General features: G+C 48.9%; 1 protein-coding gene across 1 annotated transcript in view; it reads left to right on the top strand.

The window, feature by feature from the left end:
• LOC111832831 (ephrin type-A receptor 3-like) overlaps positions 1-26,956 on the top strand; it is a 64,630-nt gene that overhangs the window by 31,223 nt on the left and 6,451 nt on the right. The window contains exons 4-13 of the mRNA XM_023790542.2: positions 2,601-2,756; positions 3,782-4,126; positions 5,313-5,425; positions 6,623-6,785; positions 8,047-8,155; positions 15,341-15,408; positions 16,890-17,015; positions 17,108-17,293; positions 24,010-24,071; positions 25,883-26,092. Of these exons, the coding sequence (XP_023646310.2) occupies positions 2,601-2,756; positions 3,782-4,126; positions 5,313-5,425; positions 6,623-6,785; positions 8,047-8,155; positions 15,341-15,408; positions 16,890-17,015; positions 17,108-17,293; positions 24,010-24,071; positions 25,883-26,092 (1,538 nt within the window). The remainder of the gene's footprint in view (positions 1-2,600; positions 2,757-3,781; positions 4,127-5,312; positions 5,426-6,622; positions 6,786-8,046; positions 8,156-15,340; positions 15,409-16,889; positions 17,016-17,107; positions 17,294-24,009; positions 24,072-25,882; positions 26,093-26,956) is intronic.

The following is a 26,956-nucleotide window of genomic DNA, read 5'->3' as shown; positions in this document are numbered from 1 at the left end:
GACCAAATATCCCCATAATGTGATGAATATCAGTTTTTTTGACCTTATGGGGAGAAGTTTCTTTTTCCCCAAAAGGGAAAACCCAATTTTCTAAAAATCTGTGACTGCAATCGAAAAACTAAAAATGCAACAACAAGTCTTGTATTTTGTTTGGTTACTGTCCGGTTATGGTTAGGGCTGGGTAGGGGTTAAGGTTGTCATAGTTAGCGTTAGTATTTTTTCCATTGACATGAATGAGCGGCCCCCACAAAGATATAATTACAGGTCTGTGTGTGTGTGTTTGTGTGTGTGTGTGGATTATGCTTATATTTAGAGTCTGTTGGTACGTGTTCTGATGGTCTTTTATCCTTACTGCTAAAAGACAGCGACCATTGGCCATGGCGGTTCTTTATTTGATTGGTGGCAGAAATATGAAGCTTTCCTTATCGCCTAGCAACTGCCCAGGCTGCCGGTCTGCCGCACGCATCCACATCCGCGACCCACTGTGACTGCAGCTGCTGGCTAGAGGAAATACTAACTTATAAAGACTTTCTATTTGTTTTGTGAAAAGCGGAGAGATACAGACAAGGAGGGCGACAAAACAAAATCAGACGAGTCACTGGCATCAGAGAAAAAGTGATTTACACCGTACTGCTCAGACTGGGAGAAAACAGAAAACTTTTCTGAACGCCCAGCCAAAGAGACCAGCCAAAATTTCAGTTAAATATAAAGGAGAATCAGTGCTGGAAAATCACGCGAAAACAAAGATGCACCAGAATTTTGTATTAAGCAAATGCAAATCTACCCATTGCAACTTTTGGTTGAAGCAGAACTTCAAGTCAGATTAAATGTCAGATGATCATGCTTGGAGGTTAAAGCTTTCACTGAGGGACAGCAGGGATGTCTGCAGGCAGCATAGAGGAGTGAGAAATGGAAGAGGAGGAAAGAAATGTCAGTGTCAGGCTGCCCAAATGCATTAAGTTAAAAAGCGGTTTATAATGCATCAGGGAGAGAATCTGTGTCATGGAGTGCGTCAGGACAAAAAGGTAATTGATATTTATTGATGTCTGTGGAGAAATTCTCTTTACACCTCCCCCAGCTTGCTCTCTGTAGGTGAGATCAAGCTGGCCGCAAAGGGCAGCCACCCATAGGGGCACCAGGGAGCTGGGGGTTAGGTGCCTTGCAAGGATGTGCCTTGTGTATACTGTAGATGAACCAAAGCCAGGCTTGAACCGGCTGAGTCACATGCTGCCCCCAGTATAGGCAATAGAAAGTCCTAACATAGGATATTCACATATACAGTGGTACCTCAGTTCTCGAACTCATTATAACTTGAATTTCTTAAAAGTCGAACCAACCAGTTCGAAAAAAAATTATCTAGACTTGATCTGAATCTCAGAAGTCAAACCGTGAACGCCGACCTAAGATAACTTGTACGCGCAGGGAAATGAGTCACGCGGCACGTCTCTCAGCGGAAACAGTCTCAGCCTCGCATTCACTGTAATAGCATCGTGCATGTTTACACTAACTGAATACATATATTTAGACAGTAAAAATACATTTAGACAATGAAAGACAGTAACAGTAATTATTATATAATAAAATACATTTTAAAATAAAGATTTCTTATTAATAATTTTAATATTAATAATAAACCATTAATACATTTAATTATAATAATATTGTTGTGCTGGGCGCTGACGGAGCGGAGAGAAAGGCTCAGATGTCAGAGTATCGGGGAATACGGGGTTTAATTACAGGTAAGGCAGGCAAAACGCAGACGGACAATACAATGACCGGACTGGGGAAACAAACTGAAATGAGGACGAAATGCAGAGGACTAATGACAACAACCAGAAACAGCTGATCACACGGGTATTCCACACGGGGTTAACGAGGGAGCGTGGCACACGGAAGGAGCGGACGGTCGGAGCAAGACACATTGTTTGAATACATTTATTTTCTTACTTTAAAAATTACTGTTTTGATAAATGTGCTTAGATGTGTTTAGTACAGTATATGCTCTTCTTGTTTCATCTGGTTCATTTTGTGTTTAAATGCTAAAAAAAACATGTTTATGTGTAATTTTTTGGGGCCGGGAACCAATTGGTAATTGGTTTTCCATTATTTCTTATGGGGAAAATTCGATCAGAACTCGAACTTTTTAGGCTTCGATCTGGAGTTCTGAACGGATTAAGTTCGAGTTCTGAGGTATCACTGAGCGTCCTACTTTTTCACACATCAAAGGGGGCAGCCCTAACCTACACACACCATGGTGGATGAAGTCCTGTCTTTTTGGAAAGTTTGGGGATTTCCCGGAGGAGATACCCTGCCCTTCTGGGAGGATGGCCTGTAGGGATTTTCCTTGGTACCCCCTGTACGGCAATGTTGTTGCGCTTACTGCGAAGCAGTCAGCATGGATCTCCGGAGCATGCCGATAATCGCGTCGTACTTGTGATTCTGTCTGCATTGGCGACCATCCGTCAGCGGCCTCTCACTGTACCCCCTTCCTTGAGTGCCTGCCTGTGTTGGGATTGCCATGCAGCCTGTATCCGTCTCTCCCCTCCCTCTCACTCCAGGACTGACCTGGCCAATCTCTTTGTCTCCCTCGCACCTCCCAGCCTGCAGGTCTGGCTTCTACAAGGCCTCGTCCCTGGATGCCCTCTGCTCCAAGTGCCCCCCGCACAGCCACTCCCCCCAGGAGCGGGCTGCCGAGTGCCCCTGTCTGGAGGGCTTCCACCGGGCCGAGACGGACCCCCGCTCCATGGCCTGCACCCGTAAGCTTAGCCGCCACTTTGGGGTCCTTGAATTCTCTGGTTTATTGGGGTAGACCCATAAAAGATAGGCAACAATAAGGAGGATAGCACCTGTTCCTGTTCAGTCATGTGACTGGAGCGAAGGCAGGATCATTGTGAGGCTTAAGTTCTTAGAAAATCTTATGAACTAAAGCTCTCTTTTTTCAGCCAAGATTTATCTTAAACAACTGAGCCCCGAAACTGACGGCACTTTGGCAAGGCACTTGTTTACGCAGCCCGGCAGCTACGAGCAGCTAATTTAATCATGCTGACGGCAGGCATAAATCACAGCTCCTCACTGACGCATGTGTGGCCGGCTCTTGGGCTCCCATCGGCGAGGCTCACGTCTCACCCAGGGGCAATCCAGACCTTCCCGGTGATGGCACTGGCCATCCGTGATGTAGGAGGATATCCACTATGGCTATAGTGGTCTGGCCAGTCTGCACGCGAGACAGACGACTGATACTGTAGATGGCGAGCGAGTGTCTGTCACTGATACGCTGTTACATGTTTCAGTCTTTATTTGTCACATACACAAACACACTGTATTACTGCGTAGTGAAATGGATTGTGCAGAAGAAATTATGCAATACAGAACAAAACAAAATAGATAAGAATAAATAATGTGCAAAAGAGCGTTTATAGAGACACCCCCAAGTGGGTAGTGACTGATGATGTGACGATTTGTCCTTCTTTCCTTCCCACTCTTCTTTTCTTGCCCCTCTGCTTTCCTTCCCCCTCTTCTTATCTTGCCCCACTGCTTTCCTTCCCCCTCTGCTTTTCTTGCCCCTCTTCTTTCCTTCTCCCTCTTCTTTTGTTGCCCCTCTGCTTTCCTTCCCCCTCTTATTTTCTTGCCCCTCTTCTTTCCTTCCCCCTCTTCTTTTGTTGCCCCACTGCTTTCCTTCCCCCTCTTCTTTTCTTGCCCCTCTGCTTTCCTTCCCCCTCTTCTTTTCTTGCCCCTCTTCTCTTCCTTTCTGCCCTTTCTTCCATGCCGGCGGCTGATGCAGGACCCCCCTCAGCCCCTGAGAGCCTGGTCTCCACCGTGAATGAGACGTCGGTTGCTCTGGAGTGGACGGCTCCGCAGGACAACGGGGGGCGCTCCGACGTCACCTACAATGTGCACTGCAGCTGGTGCCCAGGCAGCGGGGGCGCATGCCTGCCCTGTGGGGGCATTGCCGGGGGACCCCACTTCCTCCCACGCCAGTTGGAGCTGACATCACCCCGCGTGCTGGTCACCGACCTCCTTCCGCGCACCAACTACACCTTCAGCGTGGAAGCGCTCAACGGCATCTCGGACCTGAGCCCTGGGCCCCGAAGGATGGTGTCCGTAAATGTCACCACCCGGCAGAAAGGTGGGGGGCTGGAACAGACACCTCCACCCACCCCGGCACCGGGGATCAAATCTGGGCAGCCGCAAGCGAATTTGTTTCAAAGCAGCAGCTGCTGATGCCTTTGTAGCTATAACACACGCTGGGCGAAGCGGCTTTTTCCGCGTCCGATTCACACGGGGAGTTCAGCTGGCTGGGCTCAATGGCAGCAACTTGCTGGCTCACCATCAACACGGGCTGCCGCCTCCGACCAGTGCCACAATCGGGACTGCTGTCCACCGCTGGTATGTGTGGGCTGCAGGTGGGCACAGGGCACGGGCACGTGCCTCATTCTCTCTGGTGAATCCTGAGAGTCGCCTTAACTCCAAAGGCTTCCGGTGTTTTCCGAGAGCTTTGTGTCTTTTCTGGGGGAAGCGGAATAAACTGAACCATCGCAATCTGCGTTTTCCCTGTGCGCATGCAGTTTACCCCGGATTCTTTATGTTTGTACTACAGTCCCCTGGCCTGTAGGTGGCGTGGTTGTTAAGGATCATCAGTCCCCACAGAGGGACCCTGCCCAGTTTCCCAGGTATTTGAATAGTGGCACTCAAAACAGCAAGGTGTGTAAGACAAAAACAGTCACTTGACTGTCTTCCTTGACATGTTTTAGCTGAATTCACACTCAGTGAGAAGTGGAATCTATATATCATGAATCCTTTTGAGTACATACTGATTTTTTTCCTTGTGTGAAAAGGTCTTTACCCAGGGTGCACTGGGCTTTAAGAAGGCTGAGAGATGAGAGAGCTGGTTCAGATTCAGGGTCCGAGTGATTTTTACAGGGGTCTATTTTTGGTGAAGTGTTACCGGGGTGATGGGGTGCTCGTCGATAGGTCCCATGAGGATCAGTCTCAGCAACCCACAGGCGTATGCGCTGGGTAACCTTGGCAACCTTGGTGTGGGGTGTGTGCCCATGTGCGTGCGTGTGTCCCCTCCATCAGCATCATGACCCGGCGACAGCGATCCTGAATCCAGGCAGCTCTTAGAAGAGGGGGTGGGGTGTGATGGAAAGCTAATTCACTGCAGCTTCCCCCCCTCCCCGTACTCCCGAGACGCTGGCCCCCACTAGAGCACCTAACCCACTCCCTCTGCCTTTTAATTAGAAAGTCAGATGAAGCCCCCACCCTTCGCAGCTGTAATCAGCCCCAATGAGTCTCGCTCTCCACCCCCACAGTGAGCGTGGTCCTCAAGGAGAGGAGAAGCAGAGACAGTGTCACCCTGGCTTGGCAGGAGCCTGACCGCGCTCTTGGAACCGTCTTGGACTACGAGGTCGTCTACTACGAGAAGGTAAGATCGCAAGCCCGGCTCTCAGCCCTGACCATGCATTAACCGGGTCTTCAGCGCCGGGGATTTCTCCTCTGCTGGCTCACACAGACCCAAACACGTGATCTCATTTTCCACTGCCATCTCTCAAAGGTTTGTCATGGAAGCTACTGGAAATCTAGGACAAAGGCAGGGGACAGAAATCCCCCAGGTGAATGTCTAATATAACAGACTGATCTTCACCAAAACCCTTCCTGGTAGCTTAATCCCCCTTTAACCGATAACTTGACATTATTAAGGGACAATTAGGAAAGAATTAGTGAACTGAGCATGCGATTTTTTGTGACAGTAGCACATAAATAATAATAATAAAGCAGTGCTTCTTTTGGAGGATGATCGGCGGTACTTCACAGGTCCACAAAGCCCTCAGTGAACATTGTTTGAACCCTTCACCTTTCCTCAAAATGCTCCAGCAGAACTTCAAGATTAGCTTGTGGAAATTGCCCTGGGACATTCCCACTTAATTAGAGCTTCATGAGAGCCACTGGATAAAAAGCTGACTTTGTGGCCGACGTGACGGATTGGGGGAACGGCCTACCACAGCGGATTCCCATCAAGACGGTCAGTGCTTTTTGAAAAACCGAGTGCATAGATGAACAAAGCCGTTACTGTCGCTCTCAAGCAACCCCAGGAACCGGGACGGGCACGGGATTGCGGGAAGCTGTACGTCTCGTTCACTCTGCATTCTGGGAGCCCGTATGTTGGTAGGAAGCGATGAGATGAAATAGGGGCACAGATGGCAGGACGACAGAGAGGCACACAGGCGGCACCAAGGAAGCCCAACCTGTGAAGTGGCAGGATTTCCACAGCTCTCCTCCAGCTCATGAGGTGTCAGCACTCCTGCCCCAGACTCCATCAGGTCCTGGGGTCTTCTCACAGACGTGACCATCCATTGTTCTCTGCCAAGCTGTCTCCTGATACGCCCATATTTCATTTATTTAGCAGATGCTTTAATCCAAAGCGACATACCTTTTCTGAGAAAGCTGGGACAGCCAGTTCCTGAGTAGATGGGGGATGAGGGTTATTGATTATATCACTCAGCTGACCCTGGGATTTAAACCAACGACCTTCCGGTTACATGCACAGAGTCCAAATCCTCAGAGCCACTGGGATGGGGCATAACAGCGGCTGCTTCACCTTCCTACTCTCCCTCCCCCTCAGAATCAGCGGGAGCAGAACTACACCGTCCTGAAGACGCGGTCCAACATCATGACTGTGGACGGGTTGAAGCCGGGCACCGCCTACGTGTTCCGGGTGCGGGCGCGCACCGACGGGGGGTACGGCGTCTACGGGGGCGAGATCGAGCTGGAAACCAGCCATGAGGGTGAGGCCCCTTGATGCCCCCTGTTGCCCTCTCCTCTCCCCCCCCCCCAGTTCCTCTGTCTCTCACCAATGACACACAGCCTGAGTAATCAGCGAAGTGTCTCATTAGGAAGTGAATCACTTGCTTAAAAATGAGAGGGCATACAGCTACTGTCTACCTGCGAATCCCCTGCATGTATCTGTTGACCCTCCCAAGCTCCACAGGAAGCTTTCAAACCAACACTCTCCCCCCGCACACCAGCGGCTGTGCCCAGTTGTACCAGGAGACAGCCTAGTAATGGCTCCGCTTGTTTAGCCTGTTTGTTATCCTCTGTTTCTGTCATTTACGCTCGGGAGCCCCCGCTCGCTGGCACTGCGGGGGGATTTTGAGAGCGGCCGACCAGCTAGTCATTTATTTCCAACAAAAGAGGCCCTCAGAAAGGATTTCGCTCCGGCGCCAATTTGCATGGCCTCGATAAGAAATGTAAAAAATGCCACGTTTAATGGCCAAAAAAGAGGACTTTTTTTTTTTTTTACCCACAAATGCCAATTTAAATACTGATTTCATCTGTAGAAATGTTTTCATCACTTAGCCTTGCTTGGCCACTGGAAGTCTTTGAAAGCTGTTGGAGCCCAAACTCTGTCTGATGAGTACTGGTTGAAGTGGTGAGGGGGGGTTGATTGTAGTTAACGTACTCCCTCCTGTTACCTGTGGTTACCGATACCAGCTTTCCTGCCGAATGCCGGCACGGGATGCAGGATTATGCAGTTGCTTAGGAGACGCTTTCCTATAGCTTGGAGTTAGATTTTCAAAGCTGAATATTTCCGTGGGGGTTTATGGCAAAACTGCCCCCTCCCTGGGATTTTTAGGTTATAACCGTCAGCCTCTCCTTGGAGTTTTCACGGTATAACAGCCGTATCCTTCCATGGATTTACAGGGTACAGTGGCTGACCCCTCCCTGGGATTTTCAGGCAGTAACAGCTGCCCCCCCTGGGATTTTCAGGGTATAAGAGCTGCCCCCCCTGGGATTTTCAGGCAGTAACAGCTGCCCCCCCTGGGATTTTCAGGGTATAAGAGCTGCCCCCCCTGGGATTTTCAGGCAGTAACAGCTGCCCCCCCTGGGATTTTCAGGCAGTAACAGCTGCCCCCCCTGGGATTTTCAGGCAGTAACAGCTGCCCCCCCCCCGGGGAATTTCAGGGTACAAGAGCTGGGACCTCCTGGGATTTTCTCCGCTGTCTGTTCACACCCACTCTCACACTGTCCCCCTACCCCCCTCCACAGACGTGCTGGCCATCGGAGACCCTGGGCAGACCAGTGTTCTGGCCATGTCCGTCGCTGGCGGAGTCGTGCTGTTTGTGCTCCTGGTCACCTGCTTCATTGTCAGCGGCAGGTGAGCACCCCCCCCCCCCCCCCCCATTTCTGCCTTGAATAGTGCTGCCTGAGTAAGTCATAAGTGGGAGAGAGAGCCGAAAATATCCACGTGAATGGATGGCCCAGTGATATGATCTATTCCTCTTTGACAGACTGGTTTGATCCCCAGTGGCAGCTCATGCAGTGTGGTTATTAACAGCAGAGTGATTAGTGCACGTTTGCAGGCCTGGAGTGCCATGCTTCAAGGTCACATGACAGAATATGCCTTGGCAAGGGCTGACGGGTGGCTGCGTCTTCTGCAATTCGCTCGGCCTCTGCGGGACATGCCGGGGCCTGCAGACTCAACACGGACAGACACAGACACGCAGACAGACACGCAGAAAGACACGCTACTGACGCACAGGGACACAGACGCAGTGCAGACACACACACACACACACACACAGACAGCTGCCACTGACATCTCCAGTGTCAGAGCATCACATGAGAGAGTGGGCACAGGAGATGAGGCAAAGCTGGCAGGTGTGTGCGGGGGTGGGAGGGAGGTGTAGGAGGGGCATGAGAGGAAAGAGGATAGAATGGCGTTGAGTGCATGTGTGAGCTCGGCACGGACAACATGAAAGGGCTCCGCGGAGTAGCACCCAGCCATGCCTTCTCCACAGATCAAAGGAGACACAGCGGGGGGGGCTTGCGCAGGGATGGGGGTGAAATTAGTGGCACAAAGAGATGGGATGGGGAGGGGGGTCAGAGGGTAAGTGAGATAGAAAGAGTGAGTGAGAGAGAGAGAGTGTGGATAGAGGTAATGGACTCGGAAAGGAAAGATACTGACCACTGGTCAGCAAGTTCCTCTTTCCAATTAACTAATTACAGCAATTACTGGCAATTAGCCACAGACCAGCATCGCTATGAGCAAATCAGACATATACCAGTACTGCCTGTTCAGAGATGTGACCCAAGAAACCACAAGATTTAAATTCCAGGTTCCTTAGTTATTGCGCCACCTAAACACCTAAATGGAGCCTCAGCTCACTCTGTACCAACAGCGAACATTTAACACGCTGGCCACTGAATAGCAGTGGCCTCATTGCTCGCTGTCCACTAGCAACTGGCAGCACCTAGTCAGTCACTGTATCAAACGATGCCCTGGCACTTCAGACCATGACGTTTCTGGGTCAGCGTTCCCGAAGTGCCTTCCCCAGCTGGGAGCCGCCAAGTGGAAAAACAAACCGGAGCGGAGGATCCCGAATGGCTGGTGTTAATCAGGAATGGCACACGGCTCGCAGTGGCAGCCAGCCATTGTCAGTGCAGTCCTGTGTTTTAAGGTCATTGGTCAGTGCAGTCCTGTGTTTTAAGGTCATTGGTCTGCACAGTCCTGTATTTTAAGCCCATCGATCTGTGCAGTCCTGTGTTTTAAGACCATCAGTCTGCGCAGTCCTGTATTTTAAGCCCATCGATCTGCGCAGTCCTGTGTTTTAAGTCCGTCAGTCCATGCGGTCCTGTGTTTTACGCCCCTCAGTCTGTGCAATCCTATGTTTTAAGCCCAACAGTATGCACAGTCTTCTGTTTTAAGCCCATCGATCTGTGCAGTCCTGTGTTGTAAGCCCATCAATCCGTGCAGTCCTGTGTTTGAAGCCCATCGATCTGCACAGTCCTGTGTTTTAAGCCCCTCAGTCTGTGCAATCCTGTGTTTTAAGCCTATCAATCCGTGCAGTCCTGTGTTTTAAGCCCATTGATCTGCGCAGTCCTGTGTTTTAAGTCCATCAGTCCATGTAGTCCTGTGTTTTAAGCCCATCAGTTTGCGCAGACTTGTGTTTTAAGCCCCTCAGTCTGTGCAATCCTGTGTTTTAAGCCCATCAATCCAAGCAGTCCTGTGTTTTAAGCCCATCGATCCATGCAGTCCTGTGTTTTAAACCCATCAATCTGTCCAGTCTTGTATTTTAAGCCCATCAATCTGCACAGTCATGGGTTTTAAGGCTATTGGTCCACGCAGTCCTGTGTTTAAGCCCATCAATCTGTGCAGTCTTGTGTTTTAAGCTCATCGATCTGAGCAGTCCTATGTTTTAAGCCCATCAGTCTGTGCAGTCCTGTGTTTTAAGCCTATCGATCTGCACAGTCCTGTGTTTTATTGCCCTCCCCCTACATCAGCATGGCTCAGTCCATTTTAAAGATCAGCTGGCTGTTGGTTCAAATCCCAGCCTGTTCTATATGCAGAGTTCTTATTCATTACAATTATGCAGAGTTCTTATTCATTACACTGGTGGGATAGTAATAGCGTATGCCAAGCTGCTCAGCCTGACCCACCAGAAGAGACTCAAAAGCTATTTCAGGGAGCACTTTTCAAAATCGTTTTCACAAATGATGTTGAAAATGATTCATTTATTTTTAAAAACGGTGGTATTTCAGACCCTTCATGGTGTGCGCTGTTTCCACGAAGGCATAAAGATGAGCGCTATACACCACCCCACCCCCCCAGCATAGAAGAGGGCCATGCTACCGGGGAGGGGGGGGGGTGGGGGGGGCAGTGACACCATGCTTGTCGCTTGGCAGCTCAGCCTTGAAGCGGTGCTGGCATCTGGAATGAACTTGTAGGTGGGAATAATCTGAAGCATATGGCGCCAACCCATAGGGGGCACTCTCTCTTACCGCGAGGGGCATTTAAACGCCTCCCGTCATGTTGCCGTTAACAAATCCAGGCATGTCTTCCTCTTCCTCTGGCTTTCAGTCCCCCTGATAATGGAACCCCCCCTTGATGTCAGCCCCCAGTGCTGCCCCCAAGTGGCATTCTGGGGCATAATGCCACCATTCCCTTTGTAAACAAAGCCTGATGTGCCAATACTCGTATGTGTTTCAAGCCTTTTGTTGGGTGTCACGTTAAAGTCCCGATATTGATCTTGGCATACAGAAAGTTGTGGGGTGTGTCCAGTTGTTCCCGTGGATGCCCCACCCCCGATATCTGCTGAAGAGGTAAAAGCTACAGAGGGCGAGCAGGGTTGCAACGCCAAACCCAGGTCAACATGGCCGTATGCAGAGTTTCCCGGTACCTCCAATGTTCCGGCAAACGGTACCAAAGTGGCCAAAACCTGTCAGACATGTCCAGAAGATCCAGGACCAGATGTCACCCACAATGCTGCCGGATGCGTCGGATGAGGAGAATGTTTCTGGACAGGCCCGAATGCCCGTCCCGGCCTGAGGGGGTTTAGCATTGATGCCAGAAATAGCGCCACACGTATCAGCGCTTCATGGTAAAAATAGCGTATCACAGACGGGCTTGGAGCCGGTCTCCGTTGTCTTCAGAGGGCTTCAGACGCCTGCCGAGGATCTGACTGCTGGTCTCGGTGGCACCTCAAAGTCCTGGTCGGGTTTCGGCCCGCTGCTCCTGCTCACGTTTGGCCCGGCATGTCTCCGTCTGATTTCCAGCCGTCACTGTGGATAGCCAGCAATAAAAGCTACCAAGGAGGCAATGGGGGGGCCTCGTTGTTCCAGAGACGTCCGCCTCCATGCCGACTTCAATTACCATAATGAACGCGGAGGCGAATCGAAGCCTTTAAACACCTCCGGGAGACGACGGGGCTGGAATTTACGGCCGTATATTTAATCCGGCGGGTAATTATTTTCTCTGCGAATTATAACCCAGGCAGCCGTAAATCTGCCTCTGGAGGGGGGCGGGCTACCCCTCCCATTTTGGAAAGCGGAGAGCCGCAGAAAGAACGAAGGTGGGGGGGAATCGAAAATTGTTTATTTCCTCCCCCCAGCGCCATTGGAGATTTCTCATGTTTATATTTTGAGCCGTTCTCTGGGTCCTTTGGCATGCGGCTCGTGTGCTCAAGTGCAGTTCTACACATGTGCATGCTCCTCTCCCCCAGGCGCAGCTCCCATGCACCACTTACTGCGGGATGATCCCTGCTGCCCAATCGTCAAAATGCAGTTCCGGCTTGGAGCTCCGGGGGCGCTGTTGCTATCACTGTCAGTGGCACTCAAATACAGCCCAGGCCTTTAACCTTTGACCCATGCACCCCTTTCTCATGTCTCTCCTCCATGTCAATGTAAGGTTGCCCCCCCCCTCCCTCATCACTGTAATCAGATAACACTCTTTAACACTTATACCAGCTGCCCCCGTAACTAAGTGGACCATCTTCCCCATTACGTTGTCATCGCCCTAGTCCCCCTGTGCACCAGTGTAATTACACCAAACGGCATCGCTGGCACCAATTCAGCGGCGCCAGGAGGACCCAGTTAATTCATCTATTTTCCTTTCCTCCTTACCGGACGGGAAGACATCCTACATGAAAATATCCATAATTAAAAGCCATTTTCCCTCCCATAAAGACGCCAACTTTTTTGTTAAACACTAAAAGGTAGAAAATCTGCTCAGCTTACTGCCTGGAAAGCATATTTATCGGAGGCTGGTTTGGTGCCTGGGCTGATCCATTCCGGCCCCGGGCTGGTGGGGAACAGAAACACACCTGAACCTACCTGAGCAATGCTCTAGCCCAACTTGCTCTATAGTTCATAACTTCCTCAATCCTGCAGATTCAGCCCGGAAACCCTGGTGTAAAGAATGATTATTTTTGTAGAGGAGTGGGATGGATGGATGGATTGATGGATGGTGTCTCTGTGTCTGTTTAATAAGCAGAATCTACAGGATTTCATTTGTGTCGAGGCTGAAACAACAGCCATAAGTCAATCAGCATTGACAACATAAATATTGCCGGAATGAATTACCAAGTAGTTAAATCCACATAGTAACGCTGAACTTCAGGAGGGGGGTGCAGTGGGTGAGAAAAGGGAGGTGAGGAGTGAAAAGGGGAGAGGAAGGGGACAGATAGATGCCAGCGGGTTCCTGGGGAGGGAATGGCTGCCGGTTGGAGCTAGAGGAAAGTGAAAGGGGTATCCGTGCACCCCCCTGACTAACACATGCTCCTGCTGGGACGAGCCCCGATCCGTGCAAATGCATGTTCATCCTAATAAGATCTGCGGGGGGCAGGTGACACCCTGATCCCTGTGGTAACGGCAGGTCCTCGATCAGCGAACCACCCACTCCAGGTGATAAATGAAAGCGGGCACAGATGGCACCGCCGGTCCCCATGGTAACACCTGAATGTTTCTCACCATTGGCCATTGGACGGTGTGGGTGTGTGTTGGGCCGGTGCCCACCCGAGTGCCAGGTTCAAGATGCCTCCACGGGCGCCTCTCTGTTGACATCTATGTTGACACTGTCTGTCTTGGTACCCACATAGGTGCCCATTTCAGTGACTGCCTCAGTACTTGTGTCAGTTCCCATTAAACAATCTATATTACTGCTAGTTTTGATGCCTTGGTCCATATATGTATGTTCCTTGATGCCAGAATTATTGGTCACTTCTCTGGTTACTGATGATGATCCCACAGAAGTCAGCAGGTTCTGTCTCATTAGCATTCCAGCGCTACTTGCACGCTCGCACCTACCCCATGAAAATGTGCTGGCAGAACCTCTGTAGCAAGGTGTGCCTCCGCAAAGCTTGCGTTTCTGCTCAAAGTCAGCCGGGGCTTAATGCTTCACTGTTTCATCTCTGACCCCTCATTAATAATGCTGCTACTTGTCAGGGTGCATCACAGCAGAAACCGAAAGAAATAAAAGTAACATCCCACTGCGCATAGTGACGTCGGAATGACATCTTTAATATGTCGTTTTTGGACGTCCAATTTTGGTCCACTGAAGGGGTTGTTTTGTAACGCCAGGCGACGTCTTTTTTTGACGTCTAATGAACGTCTAGTATTGACGGCCGTGGGACCTCCATGTATGGGCTATTTATAGTCCAAATGTGGTCGTTGTGGACGTCTTATAATACCAAAAGCAGACTAATTTTAGACATTGTGTATGTCGTGTCTCGACTAAATTCATATATAAATGAACAATTTCACCATGCTTTCAATTAAAACTTAAATTTAAATAACGTATTGCTGCGACGGGCAGATGGAGGTATCGCGAGCAGAGAAACACGGAGATTACTCTGACGGGGAACATCCACTCAATTAATAATCCGTACAAGGATTACATCAGGCACCCAAAAAGCACCAAAGATAATTATACGTAAGAAACACAAAGTAGTCAGACGACGAACTGTAAGACGCATCCACGGTGGGACATTTATGTAAGCTAATTACACACGAGGATCAGACCGGGTACACACAAGACACATGTAAACACATGCGCAACAATAAGGAATTACCTATTAATTAACAATAACAGCAACAACACAACAATGGCTATTTACAACTGCACGCGGGGCATGCTGGGACATGAGCCCCGCCGGTCCTACAGTGTATGCAACAGAGCAGTACAGAGCTAAAGTAAAAAACATAATTTAGCATTAACCTGGTTTAGCAAGCTGGATGTTAATTTGTTCGACCGGGCATCAAGCTGCTGCCAGATTTTGAAATCCCGCGTTCTGCACGTGCACAAAAGTGTCCGCGAGGGACGTGGATAAAACTGTTACAGCTGCTCTGCACTACTCAGTTTTCACATGGTTTTCAGAACGAACATAAAAAACAATGCACGATATAATTTATTGTCATATCAGCGCAAATGCACATAAAATACGTACGCATTAACATAATAAATCATGTTTGTTTCGAAATAATCATCTGTATTCCATTTATTATGTTGATAACAACAATGTTGATATTTGTAAATAAAACTATATTTCCTGCACCTGTCGTAGTCGTCCAAATAACGTCAAAAAAATTACGTTCAAATGTTGAATGTCATATTGACGTGCAAGTTGGGTCATGGATGGACGTTCAAATTGTGGACCTAGTTTGGACGTTGTATAGATGTCCAGAATTGGTCATGGACTGACGGACCTAATATAGACATGATCTGCACGCCTATCCGACGTCCAATGTTTAGTGGGATGAGCTTTTACTAGCCAGAGACACAGAAATCCATTTTCCCTGACATTAGAACTTTGGTCCAGTTGGAAAGTTTAAAACTAAATGTTAATGTTTGCAGTGTGACACAGGGGGATCCTGACTCTATGCATGCAGGCCAAGCCAGGGCCAATAGCTGGAATGGGACCAGTATGTTTTACATATCAACTGGACACCATAGACTGCACAGCTGTTATGGTATTTCGGCAACACGCCCTGTGGGTTTAGGGTGTATGAGCCCCCCGACCCTCACCATGACATCCAAGAGACACACCCGCATGTTAATGTGTTTCAGGCACTGCGGCTACATCAAAGCAAAGCAGGATCCCGAGGAGGACAAGATGCACTGCCAGCCAGGGGGAGGTAGGACAGCCGGGCCAACATCAGGCAGTATGTTGGACTTTCAAGGTTCCTCTAGGTTCTGAACCGAAATATCAAGGTTCAGGTTTTGGGGAAAGGAGACTGTACTTCTTATGTGAGACTACATTAGTTACTCTGCGCTACCTGGCTCTACAAAGCATTCATCACACATATCACCAGTCAAAGGTCTGGTTTTTCAACAAGATAATGAGCCTAAGCACAGCTCGAGGTTATGTAAGTACTGTATTAGTACTGTATTATCTTGTGAAAGAAAGAGATGGAGTGCTGTGAAAACCTAGTAGAGCTGGTTAGGGATGCCTTGGAGTGAAGAGTAAGAACAAGGTAGCCAAATTGTGCCCAGAACTTATGGAGAATCCTTCGGGACTGGTGGAGAAGCTTTCCAGGTGGCTACATCTGGAAGCTGCTTGGAAGAATGCCAAGAGTCTGCAATGCTGTCATCGAAGCAAGAGGGGAATTCTTTTGGTTGTTTTGCTGGTGCATTTGACATGTACTACTTCATTACCTGACGGACTTCTATTATAAAGGGAATAACGTAGCTAAAATAGAGACAAATGCATTAAAAACAGGTGTGTCCAGACTTTTGAGTGGTGTTGTATAGTAAAGTGTCACATTGTGACCAGGCCCAGATGCAGATATGGCTTTATTCAGCAACAAACAAGATAGATGAATACAGCTGAGAGAACACAGAGGACACTGACAGCACATCAGCTACACCAGCAACTGTAACACTGATAGTACATAACCTACACCAACAAATGTAACATTGGCAGTATATGACCTACACTGACAAATGTAACACTGATAGTACATAACCTACACCAACAAATGCAATATTGATAGTATATGACCTACACTGACAAATGTAACACTGATAGTACATAACCTACACCAACAAATGCAATATTGATAGTATATGACCTACACTGACAAATGTAACACTGATAGTACATAACCTACACCAACAAATGCAATATTGATAGTATATGACCTACACTGACAAATGTAACACTGATAGTACAGCACCTATATCACCTACCCCAACAAATGTAACAATGCCAGTACATCACCTACACCAAGAAATGTAACACTGACAGTACATCACCTACACTGACAAACATATGACTGACAGTATAAACGTACCAAATGTAACATTGACCATTGCCACACACATAATGCCAGGGCTATACCTTCACATGTAAAGGGTACAACACAGGTGAGAGCAATCAGGGTAGGATAACAGGTAATTGGGACACACCTGGGTAACACAATAGGCAAGCTTGACATAATGAAAAAGCATTAGTAATGGGAAGTGATGTGAGAAATCAAGAAAATAACCACAGTACCAAACATATTTGCTCATGTCATTGAGGGACTGGAAAAAATCATCAGTCCGCTCCATCTGCCCTCACGCCTATCCCCTATGAACCTTTACTCTCTCCCCATTCACTGTGCCCAAAATGAAGGTCAGATCCCAGGCAGCAGGACCTACATACACCCCCACACGTATGAGGATCCCAACCAGGCCGTCCGTGATTTCGCCCAGGAGATTGAGGTGTCCAGCATTCGCATCGAGCGGGTCATCGGGGCTGGTGAGCTTCAGGATCATTTGCTCAGGGACCTCAGAGAAGGCAGGGCAGGGACCCTGTGAGGGGTGCTGACTGGGCTGATTACGCTCACGCAGGCGAGTTTGGGGAGGTGTGCAGCGGCCGGCTGCGGCTACCTAGCAGACGGGAGATCTGCGTGGCCATCAAGAGCCTGAAGGCTGGCTACTCGGAGCAACAGAGGCGGGACTTCCTGGGCGAGGCCAGCATCATGGGCCAGTTCGACCACCCCAACATCATCCGGCTGGAGGGCGTGGTCACCAAATGTGAGTACTCTTATTGATGGAAATGGGCTGCATGGGGTCATGTGACCAGAGAGCAGTATTTCTGAGCATTTACTCTACAGGCCAGGTGCAGAGTCCTATCGCCAATGAGCTGGGCGGCCCACCTCAGTCTTAACAAAGGGGGCGGGGGACAGGGGTGCATGCATATTTATAAACCGGAAGAATGTTAATAATTCAAAGTGCTAATGGGATGCATTTTTTCCCTCTAGGGTCATGAATATTCAGTGGTGCACATATTAACGCTACATCCATCGCCTCCGCATTCCCCTTCCGTCTCTCCCTCATGCAGAATGCTAATTCTGGCCTTTTGTTCAATTTAGCTTAAACAGTTTTATTACAATAACCAGAGTAGAGTAGCTTCCATTAATTTTAAAAAGGCAAACATTGCATAATTTCACAGCATCATCATGGAGCTCTCCATCACCAGGAAGCAGTGTTTAAGGCACTCTATGCAAACATCCCCTCTTAATAGTGCTCATTATGGGGGGCAAATTTAATTTCTAAAAAGGTACACATCAGGCAGGTCACGGCCGTGGCTTAGAGACCATTGCGGTGGTCTTCTCCTGGCCCCTCCGAGTAACCAGTCCTGGGTGCGATTCCTGGGGGTGACAGTGCGGGTCAATTCCCAGGGCAGGGCCATTCAGTGCCCCCTAGTGGGCAGGCAGAGGTGGCCGCTCATCTGTCAGTGAGCGCGTGTGTTTATTTGTGGTTGTGGTGTGATGTGTGTGTTTTGAAGATGGGCCTGGGATAAATGTGTGTGTCTATGTGCATGTGTGTACATATGAGGGTAGGAGATAGAGTGTCTGTGTGTGTCTGTGTTTGTGTAATTATTACATTACTAATTATTACAGATTTCCTTAGGTGTGCCTCCCCAAAGCTTGTGCTCCTGCACAATGTGATAGAAACCTGTAACTTCATACCTTGTAGGGACATTTTTTCAGTCCCCAGACCTCAATTTTATAAAAAATGGAATTAAACAAAATTCCAAATGTCTCGTATTTTGCTTGGTTACTTGTGGTTACGGTTACAGGCTGGGTAGGACTTAAGGTTGTCATAGTGGGGCCTCATGCTTTTCCATTATGCTGGAAATGGCAGCTAGGCTGGAAGCCCATCCCCCTTCCACCCAGACAGCCCAGTACCCTCATGTGGCGACAGATTATCAGAAACCCAGGCAGTGGGATCAGCGGCTCCCGTTCCCGGCCGGGTGTCTGAGAGCTGTACCGTTTACCGTGGTCATTGCTAGGGGTTTGCTGCGTCCGTTAGTTGACTCGTTAGCCTGGTGCCGGTCCTGGACCATGTCAGTGCTGGAACCCTGAGACCCTCTACTGATGTGATACCTGCACACAGAGAGTGCTGGAACTTGGGTTCTAATTGGGTACTGTATTAAATAATGTTCTTGCTCTTTAAAAGTTGGTTACGGAGCCTCCCCTCTTGGGGCGGGAAATGAAAGGGGTCTGTGAGCGAAACAGCATTCGTAGAAATATGGGGATCAGTTTCTCAACAAATCAAATGAAGAGCTTGGTAGAGGCAGAGAGTGGAGAGGCAGGAGATGCAGTCGGGATGCTGAAATGGGTCCGAGACCCATCTACCTGAAGCGGGCTGTGACCCAACCCCACGGTTCCCCCTCACGGTTCTCTACCCAGCGGTGTAAATAGGAAGTATGTTGATGGTATACTGTGTACCTTATGTCAAGTGTGGCAAATTTATTATCCATATAATGTCGTTAAAGTCATCGTCTTGATATCAGCCATGTCAAGGATGGAGCCACATTAAAATGAATTAATAATACTGTAACTTGGCCATATATTCCATAATCCTTTGCATAAACCTGAGTATGACATTTAGATACAGTGGAGGGGCTGGGGCTGAAAGAAAATGTATTAAAAGGATTACAGGAGGGGGCAGTGGTTGGCACTGTCACCTCACACCTCTGAGGGTTCAGGCCTTCACTAGAGTTCCATGTGTGTGGAGTTTGCTTGTGTCATCATGGGGTTTCCTCTGGGTACCCTGGCAACCCCCCCAAGATTGCCTATATGTGTGAGTGACTGATGTGTGAATGACTGGTGTGTGAGTGACTGGTGCGTGAGTGACTGGTGTGTGAGTGAATGGTGTGTGAGTGACTGGTGCGTGAGTGACTGGTGTGTGAGTGAATGGTGCGTGAGTGACTGGTGCGTGAGTGACTGGGGTGTGAGTGAATGGTGCGTGAGTGACTGGTGCGTGAGTGACTGGTGCGTGAGTGACTGGGGTGTGAGTGACTGGTGTCTGAGTGACTGGGGTGTGAGTGACTGGTGTATGAGTGACTGGTGTGTGTGTGTGTGTGTGTGTGTGAGTGACTGGTGTGTGTGTGTATGTGAGTGGCTGGTGTGTGTGTGTATGTGTGAGTGACTGGTGTGTGTGTGTGTGTGAGTGACTGGTGTGTGTGTGTGTGTGTGTGTGTGAGTGACTGGTGTGTGTGTGTATGTGAGTGGCTGGTGTGTGTGTGTATGTGTGAGTGACTGGTGTGTGTGTGTGTGTGAGTGACTGGTGTGTGTGTGTGTGTGTGTGAGTGACTGGTGTGTGTGTGTATGTGAGTGGCTGGTGTGTGTGTATGTGTGAGTGACTGGTGTGTGTGTGTGTGTGTGTGTGTATGTGTGAGTGACTGGTGTGTGTGTGTGTGTGTGTGTGCGTGAGTGACTGGTGCGTGAGTGACTGGTGCGTGAGTGAATGGTGTGTGAGTGACTGGTGCGTGAGTGACTGGTGCGTGAGTGAATGGTGTGTGAGTGACTGGTGTGTGAGTGACTGGTGCGTGAGTGAATGGTGTGTGAGTGACTGGTGCGTGAGTGACTGGTGCGTGAGTGAATGGTGCGTGAATGAATGGTGCGTGAGTGACTGGTGCGTGAGTGACTGGTGCGTGAGTGACTGGGGTGTGAGTGACTGGTGTGTGAGTGAATGGTGTGTGAGTGACTGGTGTGTGAGTGAATGGTGTGTGAGTGACTGGGGTGTGAGTGACTGGTGTGTGAGTGAATGGTGTGTGAGTGACTGGTGTGTGAGTGAATGGTGTGTGAGTGACTGGGGTGTGAGTGACTGGTGTATGAGTGACTGGTGTCTGAGTGACTGGTGCGTGAGTGACTGGTGTCTGAGTGGCTGGTGTCTGAGTGACTGGTGCGTGAGTGACTGGTGTGTGTGTGTATGTGTGAGTGACTGGTGTGTGTGTGTGTGTGTGAGTGACTGGTGTGTGTGTGTATGTGAGTGGCTGGTGTGTGTGTATGTGTGAGTGACTGGTGTGTGTGTATGTGTGAGTGACTGGTGTGTGTGTGTGTGTGTGTGTATGTGTGAGTGACTGGTGTGTGTGTGTGTGTGACTGGTGTGTGTGTGTATGTGAGTGGCTGGTGTGTGTGTATGTGTGAGTGACTGGTGTGTGTGTGTGTGTGTGTGTATGTGTGAATGACTGGTGTGTGTGTGTATGTGTGAGTGACTGGTGTGTGTGTGTGTGTGTGTGTGGGTGGCTGGTGTGTGTGTGTATGTGTGAGTGACTGATGTGTGTGTGTCTGTGTGAGTGACTGGTGTGTGTGTGTATGTGTGACTGACTGGTGTGTGTGTGTGTGAGTGGCTGGTGTGTGTGTATGTGTGAGTGACTGGTGTGTGTGTGTGTGTGTGTATGTGTGAGTGACTGGTGTGTGTGTATGTGTGAGTGACTGGTGTGTGTGTGTGTGTGTGTGTATGTGTGAATGACTGGTGTGTGTGTGTATGTGTGAGTGACTGGTGTGTGTGTGTGTGTGTGTGTGTGGGTGGCTGGTGTGTGTGTGTATGTGTGAGTGACTGATGTGTGTGTGTCTGTGTGAGTGACTGGTGTGTGTGTGTATGTGTGACTGACTGGTGTGTGTGTGTGTGAGTGGCTGGTGTGTGTGTATGTGTGAGTGACTGGTGTGTGTGTGTGTGTGTGTATGTGTGAGTGACTGGTGTGTGTGTGTGTGTGTATGTGTGAGTGACTGGTGTGTGTGTGTATGTGTGAGTGACTGGTGTGTGTGTGTATGTGTGAGTGGCTGGTGTGTGTGTGTATGTGTGAGTGACTAGTGTGTGTGTGTATGTGTGAATGACTGGTGTGTGTGTGTATGTGAGTGGCTGGTGTGTGTGTGTGTGTATGTGTGAGTGACTGGTGTGTGTGTGTCTGTGTGAGTGACTGGTGTGTGTGTGTATGTGTGAGTGACTGGTGTGTGTGTGTGTGTGAGTGGCTGGTGTGTGTGTATGTGTGAGTGACTGGTGTGTGTGTGTGTGTGTATGTGTGAGTGACTGGTGTGTGTGTGTGTGTGTGTGTGTGTATGTGTGAGTGACTGGTGTGTGTGTGTATGTGTGAGTGACTGGTGTGTGTGTGTATGTGTGAGTGGCTGGTGTGTGTGTGTATGTGTGAGTGACTGGTGTGTGTGTGTATGTGTGAGTGGCTGGTGTGTGTGTGTATGTGTGAGTGACTGGTGTGTGTGTGTATGTGTGAGTGACTGGTGTGTGTGTGTATGTGTGAGTGACTGGTGTGTGTGTGTGTGTGAGTGGCTGGTGTGTGTGTATGTGTGAGTGACTGGTGTGTGTGTGTGTGTGTATGTGTGAGTGACTGGTGTGTGTGTGTGTGTGTGTGTGTGTATGTGTGAGTGACTGGTGTGTGTGTGTATGTGTGAGTGACTGGTGTGTGTGTGTATGTGTGAGTGGCTGGTGTGTGTGTGTATGTGTGAGTGACTGGTGTGTGTGTGTATGTGTGAGTGGCTGGTGTGTGTGTGTATGTGTGAGTGACTGGTGTGTGTGTGTATGTGTGAGTGGCTGGTGTGTGTGTGTATGTGTGAGTGGCTGGTGTGTGTGTGTATGTGTGAGTGACTGGTGTGTGTGTGTATGTGTGAGTGACTGGTGTGTGTGTGTATGTGTGAGTGGCTGGTGTGTGTGTGTATGTGTGAGTGACTGGTGTGTGTGTGTGTGTGAGTGGCTGGTGTGTGTGTATGTGTGAGTGACTGGTGTGTGTGTGTGTGTGTATGTGTGAGTGACTGGTGTGTGTGTGTGTGTGTGTGTGTGTGTATGTGTGAGTGACTGGTGTGTGTGTGTATGTGTGAGTGACTGGTGTGTGTGTGTCTGTGTGAGTGACTGGTGTGTGTGTGTATGTGTGAGTGACTGGTGTGTGTGTGTGTGTGAGTGGCTGGTGTGTGTGTATGTGTGAGTGACTGGTGTGTGTGTGTGTGTATGTGTGAGTGACTGGTGTGTGTGTGTGTGTGTGTGTGTGTATGTGTGAGTGACTGGTGTGTGTGTGTATGTGTGAGTGACTGGTGTGTGTGTGTATGTGTGAGTGACTGGTGTGTGTGTGTATGTGTGAGTGGCTGGTGTGTGTGTATGTGTGAGTGGCTGGTGTGTGTGTGTATGTGTGAGTGACTGGTGTGTGTGTGTATGTGTGAGTGACTGTGTGCCCTGCAATGGGTTGACACCCCATCCTGGGTTGTTCCCTGCTGTGTTCCCATAGGCTCCAGACCTTTTCAGCCCCCATAAGGGACACTAAATATTACAATAACCCATGACTGCAATAAAAAAAAAAATGCCAAAGTTCTTGTATTTGGTTTGGTTACTCATGGTTAAGGTTAGGGCTGTGTAGGGGTTAAGGTTGTCATTGTTGGGATTAGGGTTATGCCCATAGATATGAATGGAGAGTTCCCATAAAGATATAAATACAAACCTGTGTGTTTATATGTGTCTGTGTGTCAGCCTGTATCTTTGACGTTTCCATACCATCACCAAGTTCCTCTAATCTACCCCCCCCCCCCCACCAAGGTGTACTTGAGCACCCTGTCCACTGACACACTGCACAGAACAGCAGAACACACACCATAACCGTGCTGTCAGACATCTGTGGGGTTTGGAGGAATGGAGCTGCCTCCTGTAACTCAAACCTGCTCCCTGAACGCAGACCTGGATATCACATACAAAATATCGCGAACAGTCAAAGCAACAGGTGGATGGTCCCGAAAGGGAGTGTATTGAATTATTGGATTATTCTCTCAATAAAAGACAAGGGGTGGTGTCAAGGTCATTTGGCTGCTCTTAGCCGGGCACTAATTCTCCGTGTCTGATGCGAGATTCATTGTGCCTGTGCTCTCCTGTCTCCCGGCACTGGCTCGGCCAATGACGAGATATTTTATCTGTTTATTCAGATGTAATCCTGCCCGGGCTGGCAAGCGTGCATTGGGTTGTATTAGTGTCTTGTACTGGAAGCGTTTTCCATGGCTGTGGGGCGCTGGAGGGCCAGGTGCGCTGGGTAAAGCCTATTCCTGCTATACCTCTTGTACCCAAACTTATCTTCTCTGTAAGGCCATTCATCATGAGCTAACTACTTTGTGCTCTCACCCCCCCCCCCCCCCCCTGCCCCCCAAAACAGACCCCTCCCCCTGCAAGTGCCCGCTAACGGCTCTAGTCTTCCCGTACAAAGATATCCCCAGTGGACCACTCAGTCTCCTCAGGGCCTGACAGTTATTGACGCCTTTAATTACAGCCTGCTGCAGTGACGGAGGCCTACCTGCTGGTGGGCAGGCAGAGGAAGGTAGCTGGAAGGACAGTGGCAGGCCTCCCCGTTGTGTTGCCGTGTCCTGCGGGGGTTGAGAGAAGCTGTCAGTCCCCGGTCCCCCCGCCCCGCTGTTGGCTCACACCCTCCAGTCTTCTTTCTTTGCCATTTATCGTCCCTGTTTTCTCCTTGGCAGGTAAGCCTGTGATGATTATCACAGAGTTCATGGAAAATGGCTCTCTGGACACCTTCCTCAAGGTACGACACACCAACCGGCTCACAGTCCATGAGAGTGACCACCTTTCCAGTCCAGAGTCAATCTGCTAAAGGAAATATCACTTTAAAAAATAATTAGTCAAACAGTCAGAGCCGGTTAAAGCAATTATTTTGTCTGTTAATGTGATTCCAACACGTTAATCACTCACAACACAAAAGATCACAACACTACTTACCTTCAACCTGGGTAGCATGAGATGTAGAGGAACATGCTTGTATTTGGAGGACTCTAGTTACACTTTAATCAGACTGAACCCCCCCACGCTCCGGAGGTTAGAAGTGGGCCTGAGTTTCCATCATTTAGTGACGACCCTTTTTAATTACGGATGTGTAGAGATGGAAATGGAAAATAAAAACTGTCTGCGACATTCAGGTTGCTAGCGGAGACATAATGGACCAAGAGCCATAAATATTACCCAGCGCTCCCATAAAAAAGCTAATATAATAATGGTTTTGGTTTTTACGGCCGATAGCTCATCGTCATCCGTCTTTCAGAAAACATGCATTTAATTAGGCCTTTCATCAATTAAGCTTCACTCGCTCGATCGCTTGTTCAGATATACTGTATAGAGCAACTGTGTAAAACAGCCGTATCCCACGTTCAGCCTGTGTCGCGATAGCCGACACGCCGCCGCCATGTTTATCTCATGGGAGAGTCAGAGTCCTTTGGCTTGGGAGGGTTTGGCTGGTGCTTGTAGGCCCTATCGGAGATCAGAGTGGCGATCTTCGTGATGACAGCACTCAAAGGCAGAGCCGTAGGAAAAAAAACATTGAGTGAATAGAGGTTTTCATATGCTACCAGGAGCCTCTTAATGTACAGGCCTAGAAAGCCAGACCTTGCCCATCGGGGAATTGGTTTTCCTATACATACGCCCAAGAACAAATTCCTCACATTTCTATACCCAGATGTTCCAGTATTTTTCACCTTGATTTCCTAGTTTCAAGTTCTGTGTATTGTCAGCTACGATTTCTGAGTTTTCAAGGTCCCGGCATTGAGTTCTCATTCCACCAGGGTTGCATTCTGGGACATCGCAATCACATATGCATCAATGTGAAGAACAAGCGACAAGCACGTTTCCAAAACTCACCCACTCCACAAAATAGGCTTATGACAAAAATTTCTGTGGAAACTTAACAAAAGTTCCTAGTTGGAATGCAATGCCCTCCGCAATTATTGGCACCCCTTGTAAAGATTTGTAAAAACAGTTAGAAAAAATCCACCTTTTGGTGAAGCAGCTTCATCTCACACTGACAAAATGAGAAAAATACAACCTTTCATTGAAATAAATTTATTCAAAGAAAAACAAATCTTTCATCAAGAAATAATTACCTTTATCAAAAACACATGTGCCGCGATTATTGGTACCTCTGCTGTTAATACTTAATACAACCTCCCTTCGCCAGTATAACAGCACTGTCTTCTCCTATAACATTTTATAAGTTGGAGAATACCAAGCAGGGCATCTGAGTCCATTCCTCTTTACAGAATCTCTCCAGATCATCCAGGGTCCTAAGCCATCTCTGCTCTCTCCTCTTCAGCTCAGCCCACAGGTTTTCAGTGGGGTTCAGGTCAGGGGACTGAGATGGCCATGGCAGAAGCTTGATTCTGCGGTCAGCTAACCATTTTTGTGTTGATTTGGACATGTGCTTAGGATATCGGACTGAGTTTTGGAAATTTGCTGCTCAGTTCCTGGATTAAGGCGAGGGCTGAGAGGGTTTAGCTTGAGAATGGACGCTGCCATGACTTACGACGGGGACATGACTTCCTGTCTTCTGCACCCTTCCTGCCTCAGAAACACGACGGGCAGTTCACAATCATCCAGCTGCTGGGCATGCTGCGCGGCATCGCCGCTGGCATGAAGTACCTGTCCGAGATGAACTACGTGCACCGCGACCTGGCTGCCAGAAACATCCTGGTCAACGGCAACCTGGTGTGCAAGGTGTCCGATTTTGGCCTGTCCCGCGTGCTGGAGGACGACCCCGAGGCTGCTTACACCACAAGGGTAGGACGTCAGCTCTCTCTCCAATGATCATTTGGCATTAATTGGGCTAGCAAATCAGTAACGTAGTTAAGGTCATAAGCTTGTACCTTGAAGGTTACAGCAGCATTTGCAACCTTGAGCACGTCTCCTGATCCGCTAAAAACACCCAAGTGTATAAATGGAAAAAATACTCAAGTCACCCTGGATAAATATTCAAGCTTAGCATAGTGTAATCGGGGTACCCACCCAAAGGGACAGTCTGAAGGCTTAAATAAGAGTCCCAACACAGAAAAAGTCCAATACAGTCCTCGTGGAATGGTTTAACTGGCCAGCACTGCACTGCCAATTTGAAAGCATAAAAAAGATTAACACACCTACGCAGGCGGTTATTGGGTCTTTGTCGAAACAACAGAAATACAGTCCAACAGGGAAGCCTCTGAAAGGAGATACAGGCCAATCCAAGCCCAGCACTCAAAACACAATCATCAACAAGGCCTGTGAAAACAGAAGCTGTGCACTGTGAGCCTTCGAACATGCCAGTGAAGTTAGGCCATTTTCATCTGCTTAAGGGCCGTGCCTCTTTTCATAAGTAAGGCTAATTTAGAAACCCTTATAAGGTTTTGCCATACTTCCTACTTCCCATGAGTCGTGGCTGGCTGAGTTACAGCTGCTGTAATGGTGGTCCAGGCTCAAGTTCCTACCGAGTAAGAATGTGACAGCATCAGGGATTCGATTTTGCTTCTGTACTTTACCACGGTTGGACGTAAACAAGAACAAGAGACCTGTGCCTATGTGGAAGGAAAATTGGACATTGGTAGGCCCGGGAGGGGAGGCATATTGGGTCTGTTATGTCTTAGGCCTTAGGCAAGAAGAGATTGTTTTGAA

This window comes from Paramormyrops kingsleyae, chromosome 4 (assembly GCF_048594095.1).
Source record: "Paramormyrops kingsleyae isolate MSU_618 chromosome 4, PKINGS_0.4, whole genome shotgun sequence".
Classification (NCBI taxonomy): domain Eukaryota; kingdom Metazoa; phylum Chordata; class Actinopteri; order Osteoglossiformes; family Mormyridae; genus Paramormyrops; species Paramormyrops kingsleyae.
The sequence above is the reverse complement of the archived record's forward strand: the minus strand, read 5'-3'. Positions and strand labels throughout refer to the sequence as shown.